The following is a 23,119-nucleotide window of genomic DNA, read 5'->3' as shown; positions in this document are numbered from 1 at the left end:
TTTTTTTTTTTAAGTTTACTTATTTATTTTTGGGAGGGAGAGAGAGAATATGGGAGGGACAGAGAGAAGGAGAGAGAGAATCCCAAGCAGGCTCCACGCCGTCAGTGCAGAGCCTGATGTGGGGCTTGAACTCATGAACTGTGAGATCACGTCCTGTGCCGAAATTAAGAGTTGGTCACTTAACCGACTGAGCCATCCAGGCGCCCCAATTACATCATGTGTCTTACAGCACTGGGGAAACTCCACTGTTCACTCTTGTGAGAACAAGAGTGAAAAAAGCAGATCACAGCTTAGTGTTATTATAAAAATAGTTTTGATCCCATGGGGCTTGGGGACCATGGACCACACTTTGAGAAATTCTCGTTTATTCATTCACCTGTTTATAGACAAAAAGTTTTGTTTCCAGTTTTCATGTCTCCTCATGCCTACAAAGAGCATTTGGGGTCATAACTTTCTAAGAAACTGCCAAACTGTTTTCCAAAGTGGTCACACCATTTTAGACTTTAAGCCACAACATATGAAAGTTCCAGCCACTTGACATGCTTGTCAGTCTTTTTAGTTGTAGATGCAGTTTTAAAAATTGCATTTTGCTGATGACCAGTCACGTCAAACACCTTTTCATGCACTTCCTGGCCATTCAGGTATCTTCTTCTGTGAAGTGTCTTTCCAGCTACTTGCCCTTTTTAGAAAAAGTTGTCTTTTCACTATTGAGTTATAAGAGTTCTTAATATATTCTGGATATAAGTCCTGCTTCAAATATATGTATTACAAATACTTTCTTCCAGTTTGTGGTTGGCCTTTTCATTTTCCTTTTGCAAAATTTTTTTTTAAAGTTTATTTATTTATTTTGAGAGAGAGCGAGAGAGAGCATGCAAGTGGGGAAGGGGCAGAGAGAGAGAAAGAGAGAGGATCCCAAGCAGGGTCTGCACCACCAGCACAGAGCCCGATGCAGGGCTTGACCTCACAAACCACAGTATCATGACATGAGCCAAAGTCAGATGCTTAACCAACTGATCAACTGTGGCGCCCCTGCCTTTTCATCTTCTTATTGGTGTCTTTTGATGAGCAAAAATTTTTAAATTTAAATATTTATTTTATTTAGCTAAAATATTTTATTGGGATATAAGTTACAAAGCATATAATGCACAGATCTTGAGAGTTCAGTAAGTTTTGAAAATTGTATTCACCCCTGTAATCAAAGCCCCAAACAAGATATAGAATATTTCTATCACCTCATAGAGTTCCCTTATGCCCACCTCCAGCCAATTTCCTCTTCCAAAGGCAGTAACTTTCTGATCTTTATCCTCATAGATTATTTTTACCTATTCTTGGATTTCATATATATGGAATTATAAAGCCTTTATTTTGTATTGGGCTTTTTTTATTCAACATAAGACTCATCCATATTTTGGGGTTTATCAGTAGTTTTGCCTTTTCCCTTGCTGTATACTATCCCATTGTTTGGATACACCATGTGTTTTCATTCCCTTCCTGATGTAGATTTTATTTATTTTTCCCCAAATTCTGGGTTCTTATGAATAAGGGTGCTATATAAGTCTTTTTTGGAATTAGATTTTCATGTCTCTTAGGTAAATGCTTTAGAATGGGATTGCTGGGTCATGGACTTGACACTGCAAGGAAACTCTTCAAAGGTCTTAAACCATCTTATACTCCAAGCAGGGAAGTATGAGAGCTCCACCTGCTTCACATATTGTCACTCAAAAAAAAACCCTTTTTTTAATGTTTATTTATTTTTGAGAGAGAGTGAGAGAACGAGAGAGTGGGGTAGGGGCAAAGAGAAAGGGAGACACAATCCAAAGCAGGCTCCAGGCTCCAAGCTGACAGGGCAGAGCCCGACCCAGGGCTCAAACTCACAAACTGTGAGATCATGACCTGAGCTGAAGTCAGACACTTAACCAACTGAGCCACCCAGGTGCCCCAACTGTTAATCTTTTAATTTTAGCTATTCTAGTGGGTATGAGGAGGCATCTCACTGAGGTTTTAATTTGCATTTTGCATAAATAGTGACAAAGAACTTTTTCATATACTTAAATGGCTATTTTGATGTCTTTTTTGGTGAAAGACCCTTGACATTTTTTTGCCCATTTTTCAAATTGGGCTATTTGATTTTTTATTATGAGGTTGTAGGAGTTATTTATATATTTTGGTTACAAGTCCTTTGTCAAATGTGTGTGAGTGTGTACATGTGATACACTGAATATTTTCTCTCAGATTGTGGCTTGCCTTTTCAAATTTTAAATGGTGTGTTTTGGTGAACAAGTGTTTACAGTTGAACCTTAACTCATTAATTTTTTTCTTTTATAATTGGTATATTTTATCTCCTGTCTATAAAATATTTGCCTGCAGCCAGATTGTTAAGATAATCTCCTATGTTTTCTTTTAGAAACTTTGTATTTTCAGCTTTTATGTTGTGTTCTATGACCCCATCTTAAATTAATTTTTGTGTACAGTGTGAGATAGAGGTTGAGGTTCTTTTTTTTCATAAACATATTCAACTGTTCCAGCATTGTTTGTTGAAGAGATGTTTCTCTTTGCATTGAATTGCCTTGCTGCCTTGTTGAAAATCAATTTACTGTGTGTGAGTCTATTCTTGATTCTCTGTTTTGTCCTACTGATCTATTCGCCCAAACTTATGCCAATTTACATTGCTTTAATTTTTGTTGCTTTATAATAAGTCTTGAAGTCAGGTACTATAAGTTCTCCAAATCTGTTATTTTTTTGAAACTTCTTTTAGCTATTCTAGGTCCTTCGTATTTTCATTTGAATTTCAGAATTAGCCCGGAAATTTCTATTTTAAAAAGCCTCTTGGGGGGCACCTGGGTGGCTCAGTCGGTTAAGCATTTGACATCGGCTCAGGTCATGATCTTTCAGTTCACGAGTATGAGCCCCATGTCAGGCTCTGTGCTAACAGCTCAGAGCCTGGAGCCTGCCTCAGATTCTGTGTCTTTCTCTCTTTCTGCTTCTCCCCTGCTAGCACTCTGTCTCTCTCTCAAACATAAATAAACGTTAAAAAAAATATTTAAAAAATTAAAAAAAAAAAAAAGCCTGTTGGAATTTTGATTGGGATTGCACTGAATCTAGAGGTCAGTTTCAGGAGAATTAACAATATTGAGTCTTCTAATCCATGAACATGGTAGCTCTCTCCATTTATTTACTGTCTTTAATTTCTTTCTACAAAGTTTTCTGGTTTTCAATGTAGAGTTCCTACATATTTTTTTGTCAAATTTATCCTAAGTATTTCATGTTTTTTGATGCAATTGTATAAATTTGTATTTTTAAAATAAATTTCATTTTCCAGTTGTGTGTTGTTAACATACAGGAATACAATTGGTTTTTTTTTTCTTAAATGTTTATTTTTGAGAGAGAGCGAGTAGGGGAGGGGCAGGGAGAGAGGGGGACAGAGGATCTGCAGCAGGCTCCAGGCTCCACGCTGTCAGCACAGAGCCCGACGCAGGGCTGGAACCCACAAACTGCGAGATCATGACCTGAGCTGAAGTCGGACGTTCAACCGACTGAGCCACCAAGCGCCCCTATGATTGGCTTTTGTATGTTAACCTTGTATCCTGTGACTTTGCTAAATTCAAGGATTTAAGGAGAGTTTGTTTGGAGATTTTGGGGCATCTCCTTTTGTGGTTCCCACCTTTCTGGGGTTTTCTACTCCCAGCAGTCCCAAGCTCTGATCTCCAACTCCTCTGCCCAAGACTGCTGCTTTTTGCATGAACTCTTTATGCCAGGCAAGGAGACAGAGAGTGCCCATGAAGGGAAAAGTGGATTTAGTGGCTCTCATGCAGTGTGGTTTCTACCCCTCCTGCTTTTGGTCCTTCTCTAATGACTTCAAAACAATAGTTTTTTAATATTTTGTACAGAGCTCACAATTGGTACTTGTAGAAGTATTAGTCTGATACAAACTACTCCACCATCCCCACAAGCTAGAACTATGTGTCTAAGTTTAAATTTAAACATTTCATAGATTTCAAATTTCCTCAATCTCTAAGCCAAGTCCTTATTGGCTAACACTCTATTACCAGTTGTAAAGATATCTCAATTTTCTTATTCAAAATAATATTCTGAATACTTTTAAAAGAATGGGATTTGTGTTAGTTTGAATCTTCTTCTGGCCCAAATGATTGACTTTTTTCCTCTTTGCCCTCCTGATCTCCAGGCTGCAGCTCACAGAACCAACCCCCTCTTGTTTAGAAACTCTCTCTGGCTTCTCTGATATGGTGTTCTCTAGGCTTTTGGATGCCTTTTTGTTTTCTTCACTGCTTGTTCAGCCACTCAGTTTTGGGCCCTTGTTTTTCTGACCATACTTGATACCCAAGAAAATACAAGTAGGTAAGAAAACATTTTTGCATACAATAGGGAATTCACTGAGTGAGACCTTCAACCACCCTGGAGGTCCTTCAAAGTAAACTGTTCACAAGAGGGCATTTGGATGGCCAAATTGTTCACAGTGATTTATTCTGCAATAAATTGCTTCTACTAGTTTTGTAGTAGAAGGGAGTGGGTAAGATTGGTAAACTGAAGGCAGAGAAGATTCTTTGAACTCTAGATGCTTTAAGTATCTCTAGTCTAGTCTAGTCTAGTCTTGAAGTGCTTCCTTTCTTAGAGGTGATGTATCAGATGGGTTATATAGCATTTAAAGATGAAATAAAGAAATGCTACTTCCTTTTAACTTAGCATCCGAGTAAAAATGAGAGTAAAGTGGTCTTTTCAATTACTTAAAAACAAGATAATTAATGATAAAATACTTCTATTCCATGTATAATAATTTGCTCCTACCTGTTGTTAAAATTAGTACAGTAAGTAAGATTTCTACAGCCCAACTGGCAAGGTTCCCGGACATCTGCTAAACAGGTCAACATGGACACTTCCACTGGATTGTATTCACAAAAGCGATCAAACTCTTGCCAACTCTGTGTATTGCCCCAGCTCATGCTATAAAGTTTAGTGCACAGTTCCCTAAAACAAAGGCACAAATATAGAAACACAGGTGAGCCAAGTGAATACATAGTTTAGAATATGAACAAGAAAAAAAATACAAAAACCAAAAGACTAAAATTTATCCCCTAGAATTTAGAGCCATAGCAGAACTTTTCCATGAAAATGTTAGCCTTCTTTTATTACCCGTCTCTTTCCTTTATGCCATGGTTGCTACAAAGCTCAGTGCTAAAGGTAATGTTTAATTATATTTGTACATCTTTATTCTTGGCACAATTATCTCTTCCATTTCTGATCCCTCTTTTACCTTTCACGTAAGATAAGGCATACAGTTTTTCCTCCACAAAGATAGATTCCCCTATATTTATATTTATTTACTTCCTATAAATAAAGTAAAACTGTAGTAAAACTGTGACAAGGTCCTCAGACCTAAGCTTTACAGACTTAGGGTTCACTAGTTTCTCCCTGAAAAATTATCCCAAAGTCATTTATCTTCCTTAAGATACACCCAGATAGTCTACATGTAAAGGCTTATGAATTCCAAAGCTTGTATATACTATTGTAGTTAATACATGACAATCTTATTTGTAGTACTTGATGATTACAAAGCAACTTGACTACATGCATATAACTAAAATAATATCAGTACCATTTCTCAAGTGCCTTCAAATTAGTTTAATTTTTAAAATTTATAAATTTAATAAAATGTAAAAAAGCATAATATAAAATTTAATACTACCAAAATACACAAAGTCATAAGTAAAAATTCTCCACTCCTGCCACATTTTATTTGACTCTCATTATTAAACCTTTGAGGAGATGTCTTTACTTTTATAAGTTTGTTCATTCATTCTACTGATTTTTACTGAGCGCCTATTTTGTGTTACACCCTGTTCAAGGCACTGGATATTCAGTGGTAAGTAAGAGAGACGGGTCCCTGCTCTCAATGGAGCTTATACATCATAGAGATAAAGAAGGTGGGATCAAGTTATATTAGGTACTTTGAGCTGGGAACCAGTCCTTTCTCTAGCCCTTAACTTTCTCTATGACCTTGGACAGACTGTTCAATAACATCGCAGAATTAGTTTTTATATATAAGCAAGAATTACACAAACTGACACCATAAGATGTCATAAACTGACATCATAAGGTGATACAATCATAATGTTTCACGAAGAGGAAATAACATGGAAATAAACTACAAAACCTCACATCAAGGTAAGGCAGGGCAAAGTGTTTTTCAGTGAAGTTCTTCTAGGATAACACAGAGATTCCAATCTCCAATGGCTTTAGGGCATAAACTCTTTTAAAGACATTCAAAGAATTACTCAGCATCCCTCTCATAAATATATTTATTAATGCAATCCAATTTCCTTAATTACAAGACCAAATTAACTTCTCTTTAAGATGTTCTGTTAATTTTCCTTGGATATTTTCCAGTTTTTTAAAATATCTTTGGTAAAGTTTGATGAGCTACTCTAGGCACAATTTTTGCTAAAGGTCCATTCCATTTAGAAACCACAGAAAAGACTGTTTCATTCCTGGTAGATGATATTAATTTCAGGATGTCCTAGTAATATATACTTCTTTTTCACCTAAAATCTCCCTAATAAAGCAAACTTCTATTTCACCAGTGTTCTACCACGACCTTAGTAATCTCCATTTATTCTTGTCTCTAGATTGTTTCTTCCATCTTATATTTGTGTTAATTTTTTATCCCTAAGTGTATCATCCAAATGAATGCTAATACACTGCTATCTACCTTTGTGTATGAGTGCCAATCCAGATCATTCACCAATATATGCAAAAGGTTGGTTAATGTTCAAAGTTTCATAATTTAACAAAGAGAAATATGCCTTAGACGTCACATCAAAACATCTTCTAAACTGTAAGCTAACTTAATGATAGCCTTGAGGGTAGAATCCAAATTGCACCATCTTTAAATATTTATTATCCTGCCAATGCTAATCCTCTATACCCCCAAACACAGTTCTTTTAGCACTTGATGTTCAAAAACAATGTTTTCTATAAACAACACTCAATAAATATTTGCTAGATGAAAGAGTTTGTATCTTCTCAATTCCTGAGTTTATATCTTCTCAACTCCTGATGAAAGAGTTTATATCTTCTCAACTCCTGCGAGAATATAACATACATTTGCTAGCACTTAAAATCACGAATTAAAATGCTATTTTCTACTGGTTTTAATAAAGGAAAATGAGATACTGACCTACATGTTGAAGTGTTTGCTTTAGAACAACAATGCAATTTAGCCCCATCAAGGCCCGTAGAGGGAGGAGGATGTAGAGTGACTCCAGGGTGAACAGATTGCGAGCTTTCAAGAAAACACTGCCAAAGAGGATCCTGAGGCAAAGGCTGAGTTTTACAACCCTCGATGAGGCCATCAACAATCTCCATTTCTGTTTTCTTAGACATCAGAATTCTCTTGCAGGCATTTTGGCAAGCATGGTCTTCAGCTCTGTCACAGCAATATAAACCTACGTTTTCAGGATACATGTGGCTTAATTAGCTGATTATATGTCACACACTGCTCAGAACAGAAGAACATGGTGGTGTACTGGAAACAATACCACTCAATCACATGTCAATATCTGCAGTACACAGGGCCTACCAAATTTTCTCTCCATTACTTTGCAGCATAGCAAATAGATACCTACGTGGACTAGGTATCTATTTCCAGAATTCACCGCTGTCCCAGTCATGGGACCTTTGGCATCAATTCTACATAAATGAAAGGTCATCTCGTCTTCCACCTGAGAAGCCCTTACATGTAAAGTATCTTAAGTTCCTGGAAAAGGTACTATACATTAAACTGGAATTATTTCATCCTAGAAACAACTGCCTAAAAGGGATTACGTTCTTGGCAGAGTGAGAGAGGAATAATTTCAATAGCAAAAACCACAAACACCATATTTCATGACATTCTGGGATATAAAGCTCTTATATATCTATACAAGTTAATCAATCTAAGTTGTAATTTAAATAATACAATAGCAAACTGTGACAAAATGTCAGTTTCCTTCTGCTTTTAATTTTCTACAAAGAATCAGAAAATAAAAGCACTTCCAATCAGATTACAGATTTCAGAAGGGGTTCTTTGAAGTAGTTTTCTCAGGTGTCTTTGACTTTTTAAGAAACGTATTCAGGACAGCTTTCTTTTCCAGATTTCCTATGTATCAGTATAGACATTTGAGATGGTTGTTCTTCTACCCTTAAAACATCTTGCTGGTTTTTGTTTTTGTTTTTGTTTGTTTATTTATACTTTGAGCTGCTACCACCTTAGCTCCAGCAGCACCTCTGTATAGCCTAAATGTCAATTTCTGCCTTTAAAATGAATGAAGATCATTTGTGGCAAATGCTTCATCCTCTGATATTCACCATGCAGCCACACCACAGTACGTCATAAGCTTTAGAGCTCTTCTTTAGATGCTGGACTTACAGGGCACATAGCACTGCTTCTGAGTTTACAAAAACAAGTCTTTCAGTATCCCAGTATAAATCAAAACACTGGCATCCAGCTTATAAATCTTGTCTTTTGTCAGTTTGGTTAATTAGTCAATTGTTTAAAGTTTGTTCATCTCTAAATAAAGAAGATGGATTATAGGATGTACAAAGCTGAGACTTTGAAGACCTGTAAGGTGCAGGTTCATTAGGAGGCCCTGATTTTCAAAAGTATCAGGATTTCTTCTCACTTTTATGATGCTTTTATTATAAAAGTAATAACTGCTCACCATAAAAATTCAAGCATCACAAAAACACATAATGTAGAATAGGTATATAACTAACCATATTATACAGTTAGTTCTACAACTTGCTTTTTTTTATTATGTCTTGGACTTTCTATATAAACATACTTTTTTCTTTATTTGGATTACATAGTATTTTTATTATACAGATATATAATTTATTTCATCAATTTTAATCAATACCCTATTGATGGGTATTTGAGTTATTTCTAATTTTTCTCCATTACCATCAGTGTTGTAGCAAACATCTTTCACGTGCATAGATATATTTTTGCAAATTTATGAGTTTTATTGAAGGAGAAATTCTAAGAAATGGGATTCCTAGATTAAAAGGTATGGCAATTTCCTATCAAAATATCCATACCAATGAATTCTCCCATCCTCAGAAACAAGGAGTGCTTGCTTCCTCATACCGTTGACAGCTCTATCTTTCTTGGTACCTTTCAGCTGTGACCATAATATCCAATCTGCCAAATCTAAACACCAAAGGAAGTCTGGTGTTTCCCAAATGACCGAGACTACAGATATCTACAAGAATTTACTTCCTTTTTACAAATTATTTTACCAAAGATTGAAACAAGAGAAATATATCAATTTTACTTACTATCTGTTGGGTTCCTCATTGGATAAGATTGGGTGTAATTGTTCACACAGTGTATTAACTGTGGACTAATAGAGGCACAATAGTTTTCCACTGCTTTGATCTGAGATGGGCCAGGAGAAGAGTCTGTTCGAAAGATGGCTTGACAGTATTCTCGGCAGTTTGTGTGATGGCCTGCATAACTGCAACAAACTGAGCCCACTGAGGGGGAAAAAAGGAGAGGTTGTTGGAATGGAAACAGCTATTTGGTAACAATAAAGCATCATAATATTGATAGAACAATTCGCAACTTTTTGAATTGGAGAATAAAACCATGCCACAGAAGACAATTACTTTAAATCAGCACTACTTTCAGAATAGTATACTCCAAATAAGACATTTCGGAATAGGACATTCAGGTGCTCACTGGTACAAGGAAGTCTTATTTGTCAACTTAGAATCTATATAGTCCAGTGAGTCTCGGCAGGAGCAGCACACCCCTGTGGGAGACTATGGAGACACGTGGAAGTATTTTTGGCTTTCATGATGACTTGGGGAGCTACTGCTAATATTTAGTGCATGGGGATCAGGGCTGTTTACTCTGCAATGTACAGGGCATTCTCACAGCGCCAAAACTGTCTCCAAAAATGCTAATACTGCCCATGCTGAGAACCGCGGGCACAATTTCTTTCCATGTTAGACTTGTGGAGATTTATAAACAAAGCAAGGCAAACAAAGCCAAAATAAAACAAGACCCCTCCGGGGGGGGGGGGTTTATAAAATAGGACCAGTAAAAACTAAGAGATATCAGGCTCATTTCATAAATTTGACAGTTATATAACTGTATATCTTGAAAGAAATCTCAAAAGTTCTGTTCCATTTGAACATCTCCAAGAACATGCCTAAGTTGAAACAGTCTTTACCTCACAACTGACGTGAGCTGCTTTAATACTGAAAAGCAAACCCTGCATTTGAAATACATTTATGGATTTATGTATTTTTAGAAATCAAGGAGGAACCATCTCAGGTATCTGGGGAGAGCTGGATGTGCGGCTAGGGGCACAGATGTGGGATTTATACTGGAGAAGAAAAAGAGACCCTCACAGGAGAGGTTAGGGGGTCTATGGAGGGCTTAAAGGAACCAAGATGGAGATATGGCAGGAAAACAGGTAAGAGAAAGGCAGGTAGGAAATCTCTGATAATTATTAGAGGTCATGGAGGAACGAGAATCAGGTTTCTGGTGAATTCCACAGACCAGGGAATGAGCAGGGAATCCAAGCAACTTCCAGAAATAATGACAATGATAAAACTATACGCAATTAAACTAGGACTGAACTGATGCAGGATAGGCCTTGGTTTCCTGCACCAGGAAACAGTTTCATAATTATTGTGCCACCTGTTTTTAACTTGTAATTACTACTTACTGTGCTCACTGCTGAACTGTTCAATTTCAACACAAAGGATAATTAATGGCTACATTTATCACTGTTAACCTTAGTGAGGATAAACTGAGGGATGGGGGAATACTGAGGACAGAAGAGATAAGTGAGAATAAGCCAAGGATGCCCATCTTCTGATTCCTCCATGAGGCTGGCTTCCTCACTAGTGTGGGAGGACAAAGATTATGTGCGACACTATCTGGGAAACTGTGAATTAAGCCCTAGTTTGCGAGGGTTAGAAGATAAAGTGCAGCCAGCTAACGTTCCTTATTATACTTTGATAAACCAAACTGCCAAATCCAAACAACTCTTCTGTTCCTCAGCTGTGTTTTCCCAGCTGTAACTGCTCTCACTACTCCCTTTACCTGTCATGCCCTTCTTCCCATCTGCACTGTTCATATCTTGTCCATCCTTCAAGGCCCAGCTCAGCTACCAACTCCATGAAGCCACCTCTAAAACCCTGGCAGGGGGTGCCTGGGTGGCTCAGTCGGTTGGGCGGCTGATTTCGGCTCAGGTCATGATCTCATGGCTCGGCTCGTTTGAGCCCCGCATCGGGCTCTGTGCTGACAGCTCAGAGCCTGGAGCCTGCTTCGAATTGTGTCCCCCTCTCTCTCTACCCCACCCCCGCTGGCACTCTATCTCAAAGGCAAATAAACATAAAAAAAATTTTTTTTTAAACCCCGGCAGGATGTGATCCCTCCTTCCTCTGAACTCATGCAGCAATTTTATCAGTGCCACTATCCCATATCCTCCATGTTCTAGAGTTTTTTTGTGCACAGATTGTGTCCTCACGTGCATGTATGTCTGCACAGAGCAAGCAGTCAGTAAACATCTGCTGAGTGAACTGAGAGGAAGCCTTCAGCAAGTGCTACATTGTATGACCTGGGAATGCTTAATTTCTGTAAGTAATCCTATTTATTCAAGGGGAGCATGATATTCCCATCTAACAGCAGTATCTGCTTTGTTAATCTGCATTTAAGACATGGCAATTGTCATAATTCATGAATGGCCTGGACACCCTAGAGGAAAGAGCCTATGAGAACCCTGACGGGCTTTTAGGCAGCTTACTAACAGCCCACATCATAATGCCAGGTCTTGGCAATATTTATAACAGCTAAATCATATTCTGTAAACTGTGTTTTGCTCCTTGGACTGCTCATATAACCATTGACAAAATACTTACTTTCATTTCTGCTAATGCAACTGAAAAGAGCATTCTGCAAATTAAAGAAAAACAAACAAATTAACCACCATGCAGAATTTCTAATTTTATTCCACTTTATGGTTACATGGAAATCAGAATATCAAACTATTTAATTCTTCTCCAAATCCAAAGCTGAAGATGAAGAAACTGAGATGGCATCCTGGTGAAAAAAGAAACCACCATCTAACACATACTGGGGGTCAAGATCCTCATCCTGAGCCATAAGCTGATCATGTTATAGCAAACCATGTTTATGTAAAGCTGTACCTGTGTATGTGGGGGTAACCTACAATGTATTAATCTCAATTATTTCTTGCAGTATATAAAAGGGCTCCCAGAAGATAATATAATAAAAGGTATTTAGGGAAACAGAGATTTCATGTAACTGCTGCATTTTAGAGTTGAAACGTGCTTAGAGAGCATCCCTAATTGTTCTCAAACATGGCCATGAACTAGAATCACCTGGGCTTCCTAGGCCTTACTCTACACTTACAGAATCAGAATCTGGGAATGAACCACAGAAATCTACATATTAAGGCCTCCAAGATTATTCTTATGTAATTATTGAATCACTATATTGTACTCCTGAAACTAATATTAACACTGTTTGTTACTTTTACTAGAATTAAAATAAAAAATAAAAAGATGATTCTTATGTAGTCACCCTGGGATGTTGGGGTATCTCTCTACCATTTTAAAGATGAAGAAACCATTTCCTCATCAGAGGGGAAACTGCCCCAGGTTACAGAGCAAGTCAAAAGCAGATAATGAGAATAGAATTAGTATTTCTAGAGTTCTTAGATCACTGTTCAGAAAATATCACTATGTTAAAGTCACTGTAAGGAAAATAAGAGGTAAAACAAGACGAAAACAAAAAACTCCTTGTTCAAAGCCATTTGGATATTTAGAGCTTATGGGCTATGATTAATATCTCTTACAAGTAAAAGAATGAATTCCTAAAAGAAATAATATAGGCATAAATAAAAGGTAGATGGAAATCAAGTGCTCTTACAGTTGAATAGAGATGACTTTGGCTTTTAGTTGTAGCTAAATCATAAGCCGGCTATGTGATCTGGACTTTTAAAAGGACCAGCTTTACTGACATTTAAAATCTACCTTCAAGGATCCATCTATGTAGTTGTGTGAAGCTGTACTACATTCATTTTCTCCACTAAATAATATTCTACTGTAGAAATAAACCATACTCTATCCATTTAAAACAAAAAACAAAACAAAAACCCAGGCCTCACAGATAAGGGCTAATGAAGTGGATCAGTATGACTTCTTTCTGCTAGGGCTCTCATCAAGCAATATGAGGAGTGAAAATAAATATTCTTGGTGTTCTTTAATACTCATTTCTAGATCTCTCTTCATTTATTTTTCTTTGTTTGACTTTTCAACTACCTGTTACAGATAGCCATCTATTTTGGTCGTGGTTTTAGGAACACTTTCCATAAAATGATCTAAATCAATATTAAAAAGCAATCTGCTACTGACTTTCCAGCCCTCTTTGATTCTCATTGTCTTTCTTTTTCTAATAAACTGGTTGTTCTTTTGGGCTTGGCTTTTTTGACCTTGTACTTGAAGGAGTACATTTATTATCTTGGTGGCCATCCTGAGTCGCATGGCCTGATCTCCAGTTTTGATATTCTTCCAATTACTCATACAAGTCTCCAGAGCAGTGGTTCTCAACTAAGGGTGATTTGCTTCCCAGGGGACATTTGGCAGTATCTGGAGACATTTTTCGTTGTCATAACTGGAGGAGCAGCGTGTGCTATTGGGATCTAATGGGTAGAGGAGTCCAGAGATGCTGTAAACATTCTACAGTGCGCATGGCAGCTCCCTGACAACAATAACAAACAACAGCCCAAAATATCAATAGTGCCAAGGTTCGGACACCCTGTTCTAAAGACTTCCAAATTTGTTCAAGCTGGAATTTTGGAAATTTGACCTTCCAAATAAAAGAAATATCACTCTGAATTGACGTGTAGATCACTTCACTTTAGAGAGATACTAAAGGAAGGACACAAAACCTGAAAAATGTCAGAGATCACCTAATTCAACCCCTTATTTGACCAAAGCCAGTGATGGAGGCCTAAAAAGGAGAACTCTAGCTTTTACCCACAAATGGGATGGCAGACTATGGCACACAGGCCAAATCTTGCCTGCTGCCTACTTTTGTAAATGAAGTTTTATTGGAACAGTCACACCCATTTGTTTACATACTGTATATGGCTACTTGATACTACAATGGTAGAGTTGAACAGACAGAGCCATACAAACTGCAAGCCTGAAATATTTGAGATCTGACCCTTTACAGAAAAAGTTTGCCAACCCCTGATGTAGGAGGGCACAACTGTCTCCCTCCATGGCACAACCAGTCTTCAGAAATGTTCCCTAATCACCTCTCATTTCTCTTAATGTTCATTGATAGACCTTTCAAGGATAGATTTACCTTAATTTATCAAACTAAAAACATTCATATTTCAACACGGCAGTACCTTTGGTATTGATACCATTTTTACATCTCTATTTTTATCTTTATTAATTTTAAGGTTTTAAAGACTGGTCCTTCATTTAAATATACCAGTTTTTGAAGAATTCATCAATTCTCTGTTGCTTACTTTATACTCATGATTTCAAACTCTGATCATATCCCTCTCTTTAATAAAGGATTCTTAACCTTAGGATACCTTAGCTAACTATATCTATTATATGAACTATAAGCAACTCTACCTTTTCACTGCTTAAACTATTGCTGATTAGTTTGACAGGTCTTAAGACACACATAATGAGTTACACCATTAACTTATAATTTCTTCATCTCTTAAGACATTTCTTAACTCCTGGAACTGTCTGGTCGCCATCTGGTGGCAAAGGAGGTAACTGAGGCTTTATACGAAAGTATGGAGCCTCTTCTGACCTTTTGCCACCAATACTATACCCACTGTGCCTCCATAGATCAGCTCCCCCGCTCCGTTCATCTTACTCTAGAATAAATAAAAATTACAGTGTTACCAAGATGAAGATCTACCAACCTCAGAGACCCAAGAACACAGGCGGATCCCAAGAGATCTGCAAATCCAAAAGCCTTCACTATCCAGCTGGAGACAGATGTACACAGCAAACAAAGGGCAGAGCCAGGGCTACAACCCAGACTGCTCTCTCATGACACTATACCGTAAGAAGACTGGATTCTTTTTTTGAATGAGGCCAATGCAAGGTTGCATTTATGTCCACAGAATAATATCTTTTCAACAGTCTCCTTTTTTAGAATCAGCACATTAAACTGTGGGGAAAACAATCATTTCTTGAGGGTAATATTATTTCCCTTAAAGATACTTGATCATGAAATCTTTCCTCGGGTAGCTACTTCCAGTTCTCTGCCCTACTCTTGCTGGTTTTGAGAGAACTGCAGCAAGCCCTTCCACCCAGCGTTGGGTTGCCCAAAGGGCAAACCCGGCAGAAAAACTAAAATACAAAGTAAAATTAAAGTAAAGGGAACCATATGTGATCCTTCAAGCCACACTGACCCTCCTTTAGGTGAAGAGCCATTGGGGTGCATCTGGGAGGCAGACTTTCCTGGTCAAATCACTTGTTCAGAAGTTGGGTCCGTGGATCTATTTTCTGTCCCGGCCACACACACTTTTCCATTTCTGGGACTCCTTTCTAACATTTCTCCATTTGCCCACTCATCTCAATCCTTTCCCTGGCCACCACCCTTCTGCTTCTGGTTCTCCCAGCTCCCTCCCCATCCTCACCAATGATGAGGATGATGAAAACAAAACAAACATTGACCACATGAATCTTGTAAAAAAAAAAAAAAAGAAAGAAAGAAAGAAAGAAAAGTTTGACTTTAGAAGCTTTAGTTACTTCTGGACAAAGACCCAAAAGAGAACATTTTATAAACTGTTATTTAAGAGTCTCTGGGAGGGAGGGGAAAGTGAGTGAGTGAGTGATGGGCATTGAGGGGGGCACCTGTTGGGATGAGCACTGGGTGTTGTATGGAAACCAATTTGACAGTAAATTTCATATATAAAATAAAGAAAGAAAGAAAAAAAGAAAGAAAGATTAAAAAAAAACACATAACCTGTTATTTAATGTTCCCTATTCCCAAGGCTACTGGTTAAAAGTAAAGGAGCTGCTTTATTCCTAAGGCCTCAAAAATAAAACGTTTCTTTTTCATAAATGGACTGAAATTTTTCCCACTTTGAAGTTTTGCATTTCATATGAGGAATCTAGCTCATCAAATGCTAAGTTGGAGATATTAAATAATTGACCTTTATTTTAAGTAAGCTTTCTGCCCAATGTGGGACTTGAACTCACAACCCCAAGACCAAGGGTTGCATGCTCTACACACTGAGCTAGGCAGGCACCCCTCCATAATTGACCTTTAAAAACAAACATGTTTTTAAACCTCTACAAGATGTTTTTTCCTTGTTGTGGACACTATGGCTTTTTAGTTAAAAAGTTTAAGCGACTAGATTATGTAAAGGATTTAATAGCATGATATGGATATCGCTAAGCAAGTGATTCTTCAATTTCTTCAGCCTCCCAAATAGTAAATATCATTTTAAGAGTTAGATAAAAACAAACACCCACAACTAAAATAAGATTAATAGGTCTAGACTGCTCAAAGAAATTTGCTCATTATCACCAGAGCATCCAACCAACTGGAAGCAAATTCAAGGGCAAGTAATATCTGCAGTGTAACACAAGATCTAGAACAGAACTCAGTACAGAGTGTTTGTGGTAGAGTGACTGTAATGATAGCCCCAGTTCTTCACATTTCCCCCTATCTCTCTCTCTCACATTAACTTTGGACTTAGCCATGTGGTTTTTTTGGTCAAGTGGATAGTAGCAAGCTTGAAGCAAGCAGAGGCGTGCACAGACACTTGCATCTTTCCACTCCCTCTCTTGGGCCCCTGTCATCACCACGGGGAACATGACTGAGAGGGCTAGAAGACACACATGGAGGAGAGCTGAGTTGACTTAGCTAAGAGCATCCTAAGTCAGCTAGGCTCACGCTGACCTGCAAGCTGATTGTAGATGCATGAGTGAGCCCAGCCCAAATCAGCTAAGCTTGCTTGGCCAGGTCAGAACTGCCTACCTGGACTGTAGAGTCATAAGAAATGATAAACTGTTATTGTTTCAGGCTATGGAGTTTTTGGATGGTCTGATTCACATTATTGCGATAACAGAGTATTCAGTGTTTTCTGGGCTCATTCAGACATTGCCTAACTCACTGACATTTATACAAGGTTTCCACATAAAATTGCTATTTACTCTGAGACAAAGAACCTTGTGTAACTCAGCTGTCCAGAATGCCAAAATTTCTATTAAAAAATTCTATCTATAAAAATACTAACTGTATAGCACCTATCCGCAGGCAACAAATTTCTGTTCACCCTTTAAATCTTACCTGCTCTGTGAAGACTTTCCCATTACACTGGGCATTGTCTGTTTGTTTTCTTCAGGCTCCAATGTGTCTTGTACAGACTTTTGGCAATGTACTTGTCTCACTGTATTATAATGACCTATTTGTCTCTTCCCACGGACTAGGCTATGAGCTTCTTGCAGACAGTGGCTAAATCCTTTCACCTCGTGCCCTGAGAACAGTGCCTGAGACACATTAAGTGTACCAGTGCAGTGAAGGTTGAGTGAATGAATGACAGATGCAAAGACAACTGAAAGGTGGATTCTGCCCCAGGAACTCAAAGGTTGAGTATTAAAAAGTGACCTGTAAACAAAGAATTATACTATAAGGTGACAAATGCTATAATCAAGCATGTAAAGTAAAGGGGAAGTAGCAGTCAATTTTATGTGTGTAGAGGTAACAAGGCTGGGCAGGGAAGGTTTTTAAAGAACCGTCTAAGCCAGAATTTAAGGCAAAGGTTGTTGCCAGTTGGATGGGAGTACTGGTGTGCTAGGACCAACTTTTGCAGGGCTTGGGGTGGAGGGAAAGTCCTGATTTGTAGTATTTACTGATGTTTGTGGTGAAAATATGTCCCATCACGGCTGATTTCGGGTTAAACACTGGCTGGCAAAATTCCTGAATATTTAACAAGCAGTTTTCTCTAGCTAGTAGGAGCTGGCTCCAGCATATCACTGGAGTGGGTAATAGGATGGATTCAGGGAGAGGGAATTCTAGGTAGCACAAACAGGTTGTCCAACTACAAGTAACAATCTGGGAAATCACAAGTAGCATACTACTGAAGTGTAAAGGAGAAGAGTCAGCAAAAGCTTAGTTTACCAGGCTGAGGAACATGAACTATATCCCATAGGTGAGCCATTGAAGGGTTTTAAGTAAGGGAGTGACATGACCATATCTGGTCTTTAAAGAGATCATCTTAGGAGAAGTGGAGAGAGTAAATAAGAGGAGAAATTAGATAGGAAAGCTAGTTTGGCAGCTACTGTAGTCCAGAAAAGTGGTATAGGGGCCTGAGCTGAGGCAGTAACCGAGGATCTGGAAAGGAGACCGACTTAAGATGTATTTTGGAGGTAAATCTTCAGGGCTTGATAACCAATTATTTGTGGGAGGTGGTGAGAAAGAGGAAAGAGTAGACAATACCTCTTAGGCTTTTAGTTTATGTGTCTGGGAGCACTATACTGGAATAACCAAACAGGAAATGTAAGAAAAAAATGGTAAGTTTTTGTTCTGGATGCGTGTGTGTGTGTGTGTGTGTGTGTGTGTGTGTGCACGGGCGCACACATGCACGTGTGTGCTATGTAGCAGTGAGGTGGAGGGAAGGATGGAAAGTAACAATCAGTTCGGCTGATTTGAAATGCGAGTTGAACCATCAAAAGTATCCATATCCAATAGTGATTCAAGAACTCAGAGAAAGAGGTTAGCAAAGAAGATTCTAGAATTGTCATCATATTGGGGCAATTAAAACTATGGAAGTAGATGAGATTGCCTAGGGAGAAAAACCTGGCCATTTAGATTAGACCAGGTCACAATCTAATCAAACTCCGATTTCCCTTTGGGATGATCTCATTCATGTGACTTCTGAGAAGAAAGGACAAGAGAGGAAATATTCTAGCACAGAGACTGAATAGGAGTTATTCCCTTCTAATACAAAATATGACCAAAAAGAAACCCCACATACAAATGGAACATAATGAAGGTTTTATGTATCTTAAGCCAGTACTGCAGGACCTAATAGGTTTCGCTCTTTTTGGAGCTCATCAGCTGCAGGTAACGGCTCGTGTTGACTCTGATACAGGGTATCAGTACAGCATTCTGTCATTTACAAGCCTCCCATTCACAGTCTTCTATTACTATATTCTGCCAATTCTTGGGGTTTCCTTAGAACTAACTAAAAGAAGCTTTACATTTAGGTCCTGAAGGCTTTGATGGGGCAAAGTACCACATTGTTTTTGCTAAATCCCCCAAAGCTATCAACAGCCTAGACTGTCGTCTGCCATGCAAGATGGTCTACTCTATTCTTAAAGCACTGTAGAACAGATCCAATCACATAAGGCGTGGCAGGCCTCAAGCTGTCCAGAGAATCCTGCTGGCCCTGACATCCCTGCCTTATCTCTAAATTTTTAGGGCTATTTCTTCATCCCTTTCCTTTATGCTTCTGGTAGTAAATCTAGAATCAAGGTTAATTTGAGAGAAAAAGGAACAAAGTAAAATTAATACATAGAAATCTTTAAAGCAGGATATTTTATTGTGACATTTCCTGAGAATACACTGTACAGCCTGTGTAGGCAAACATAAATATGTACTAAACACTGGCATCCAGGGATGTGACAAAATATCATTTGTGCTATGGAGATGGAGGAAAACTACATATATTTACTTTTATAAGCACAAATATTTCTAGTGACTTTAGGAACTGAGTGGCTGTAGTACAGGAAGTTACAATGAGACTTTTTATTGTACACCATTTTTAGTTTTGAACATGTGAATATTCAAAAAATAAAAATTAACACATATCTGCACCTTTCTCTTACACACTGAGCTGTGTGTTGACAGGATGGTGCTGACAGAAATGGCTCTGAAACTCACAAGGCTGGCCATCTTTGTTTTTGTGATTCTTAGAGCCTCTTTTTAATATCTCCTCAGAGTCTTAATTTTATCTTCGCATTCTCACAGAACCAGAGCCCCAGGACAGAACGTTATTTTAGTTTTGTTTAGCAACTGTTTAGTTTAAAACTTAAATGCCTTAAGGTTAAAAAAAAAAAAGTGAGTCCTCACAAAAATACCTCCTACTTTCTTTCATAGTTTCTCACCTTCTTAATGAAGTAACATCAAATAATGGACAAAAAAAAAGCTAGAAAGAAAGGGGAGAATTGAAAATGATATTTCTAAAAAGAATATAAAGAAAAGTACAGAGAAGGATCTGTGAAAGGAAGAAACAAGTAAAAATGTGAAAGTCTGATGACAAATTTGTATCACTGTATTTCAGTGGCTCATGCAGCAAATGGAAAGGTATTTATATTTATGACCATTATGTTAAAAGAATGGCAGTAAAGCCTGCTATAAAGGTATGAAATAGATTTATGAACCCAAAACTAAAGTTTGTCTCATCACTCTACAGCCATTGCCAACTCTCTGGAAATTCATCACCCACACATCACCTTGATGTTTATCTTAATCAATAAAGAAACTATGAACAACAAAAAAATTTTAATTACCATTTTGGTGGCTAGAAGAAAATATTTTCAGCCAACTTGCAGACAGAGACTATGTAAAAAAAATACACTAGATGTCTCACATCTCGCAGAAAGCATGAATTAGTCTGTAATTTGGTTCTAATGAGGCAGTGTGCACTAGTGCGGCTGTACCGATGGGTTACAGCCAGCATCTGTTCTGTTGGTGCCTCGGTCATTCCAGTTGTTGAATATTTTGAATGTCAGCCCTGGTTCTAGTATCACACATCTATGAGTCCACGTGGCCTAATACTTCTAGGTGAGCCAAAGGCCCAGGCCTGTGAAAATGCATGGAAAACCTAGAACTAAGCATGCCCATGACACTTGAACATGTCTTTGTCAGAGTTATCAAGCCACTGGTTGATACTGGTGGCTCTAATAAAATGTGTGATTCTGAAAATAGTACTCTTAATTACTGAAAGAAGTACTCTTTCTTAGGTTTGGGTCAGAAAGAGAACTGCAGAGTTGGGAGATTAGCCAAATCTCCCATCCATTGCAGAAATCCCTTCCATGATATGTGTGTGAATCCAGTAAGCCTTTGCTCGAACATTTCCCTTGACAGGAAGTTAGTTCTCTTTTTCTTGGAACATCTCATTCCAATACTCTTATTTAACACAGGTAGGGTCCTCCTAATCGATTTTTGGATCCTTCTCTTGCAGTTCCCTAAAAAAATAATTTTCAAAAAGCAGCTCTCTACTTTTTTGAACACTTTCTCTTTTATTGAGGTTTTTTTCACTCTCAAGATTCAAGGGTTACGTCATGGTTGATTTGGGCATGATCATTCTTCCTCTCTTTAGTACTGTATTCACTACCTCTGAGATACGGGTTTTTACATTTAAAAACACCTAACACTCAATATCCCTCCATTTCTTTAAACTCCTTTCCCAACATAATAGGCTCTTGTTACTGTTACTTGTTACTTATTTAAAAACTGAATACATCATTTATTATTGTTTTTTATAATCTGTATTTTAATTTAGCCACTTTGTATTTTCATCATTCTCCCATTATCTTTTGCATCTCAAAAAAGACATTTTACAACCTCCTTTAGAGAAGGACTTCTAGAAAGGATCCAGTAATAGCAATTCTTTGTTTTGCTGTCTGAAAAGACCTTCATTTTGCCCTCTTTCTTGAAAAATATTTTTACTGGATATGGAATTCTAGGTTGATTAATTACTTTCTTTCAGAACAGTTTAGGTGTCATTCCACTGCATCTGGCTTCCTCTGTTGCTATTGAGAAATCAGCTGTTAGTCTCCTTTGAAGGCAAAGTCTTTTTTTTTTTTCTGACTGCTTTTAAGATCTTTGGCTATGAGGTATGTCTGTAATATATGCATTTTTTTCCCTTTTAATCCTGCTGGGGATTTGTTGGGCTTCATTAAATATTGCCTTTGCCCCATATTCTCTTTTCTTCTAGTATTCCAATTAGGACATTTTATCTCCCACAACCCTTAAACTCTCTTTCAGTCTGTCCTTCTATGCTGCCTGTTCATACAATTTCTTTGGGTCTACCTCCCAATTCACAAATAATTGTTTTTTTTTTTTTTTACTATTTCCCTGAATATCATCTCCTCTATTCAACCCACCATAACAAATGCTATTGATGGATTCTGCCTTCAAATCTCTAGTTATTCCTGAATACTTGGTTCTACTGTTATCATCCTAGTTTTGTGCCTTATCTACTTTTAGCTAAGTTAGAGGGGTCTGGGGGATCTAAAACTTAACATGCACACAACTAAGGCTTTAGCTTTCTAAAATATGGACTTGTTACTTTGGCCTATTACAGAATCTTCATCATCCCCCTCTACTTCATGATGACCCGAGCCCTAAAATATCATCTTTCCAGGATCTGGTCTGATTTTTGCCTATCCAAGCACAGATTCAGAGCCCTAAATAGGCCCGTTTTCTTTCTGTCCCCTGCACAAGCCACGTACATTTTTGCTACCATGCTTTTGATCCACAGTCTTTTTAACAAAATATACCAAACGTGCTCACTCTGCTTTCTGATTTGTGTGGACAGTATATATTTTAATTTTTCACTCAGTTAGATATAATTCTTTAGTAATAAGTAAGTAGCTTAACTAGAATTCAGAATTAGGTATAACTCCAAAGTTTATGCTCTTTCTAATATATAGCACTACCCCTCAGTATTCAATAAATGTTGTTTCGCATAAGAAACTAGATCTATAAAATCAGACATAACAATGCTTTACATTTAACTGGTTTATCTTAGCTTGGTTGGAACAAAACAGAATTTTAAATGGCATTAAAGTTTTTTTAACTTTATGCATATAAGTAAATTTCTCAGGAAATCTGCTCAAATAAAATTGCTCATTCTCTGAATCTCTCTAATCAAACTATACAACCTACTTCAGGGTAAATGCTAACTCCTAAAATTGTTAGCCTAAAGGAATAGCTCACATATCCGGAAGTTCACACCAAGGACCACTCCAGTGTCAAGGAAAAAATATTAAAAGCCTAATTTTATAAATTATTCTTACGGTGATA

At 37.7% G+C, this 23,119-nt stretch overlaps 1 protein-coding gene across 3 annotated transcripts in view; it reads right to left on the bottom strand.

The window, feature by feature from the left end:
* Positions 1–23,119, bottom strand: part of RECK (reversion inducing cysteine rich protein with kazal motifs) — a 79,773-nt gene that overhangs the window by 34,470 nt on the left and 22,184 nt on the right. For all 3 annotated transcript variants that reach the window (XM_045467734.1, XM_045467733.1, XM_045467735.1), the window contains 4 exons: positions 11,932–11,965; positions 9,334–9,531; positions 7,193–7,460; positions 4,804–4,983 (listed from right to left, as the gene is read on the bottom strand). In XM_045467734.1, the coding sequence (XP_045323690.1) occupies positions 4,804–4,983; positions 7,193–7,460; positions 9,334–9,531; positions 11,932–11,965 (680 nt within the window). The remainder of the gene's footprint in view (positions 1–4,803; positions 4,984–7,192; positions 7,461–9,333; positions 9,532–11,931; positions 11,966–23,119) is intronic.

Source organism: Leopardus geoffroyi, chromosome D4 (assembly GCF_018350155.1).
Source record: "Leopardus geoffroyi isolate Oge1 chromosome D4, O.geoffroyi_Oge1_pat1.0, whole genome shotgun sequence".
Lineage (NCBI taxonomy): Eukaryota > Metazoa > Chordata > Mammalia > Carnivora > Felidae > Leopardus > Leopardus geoffroyi.
This window is presented reverse-complemented; position numbering and strand designations above follow the sequence as displayed.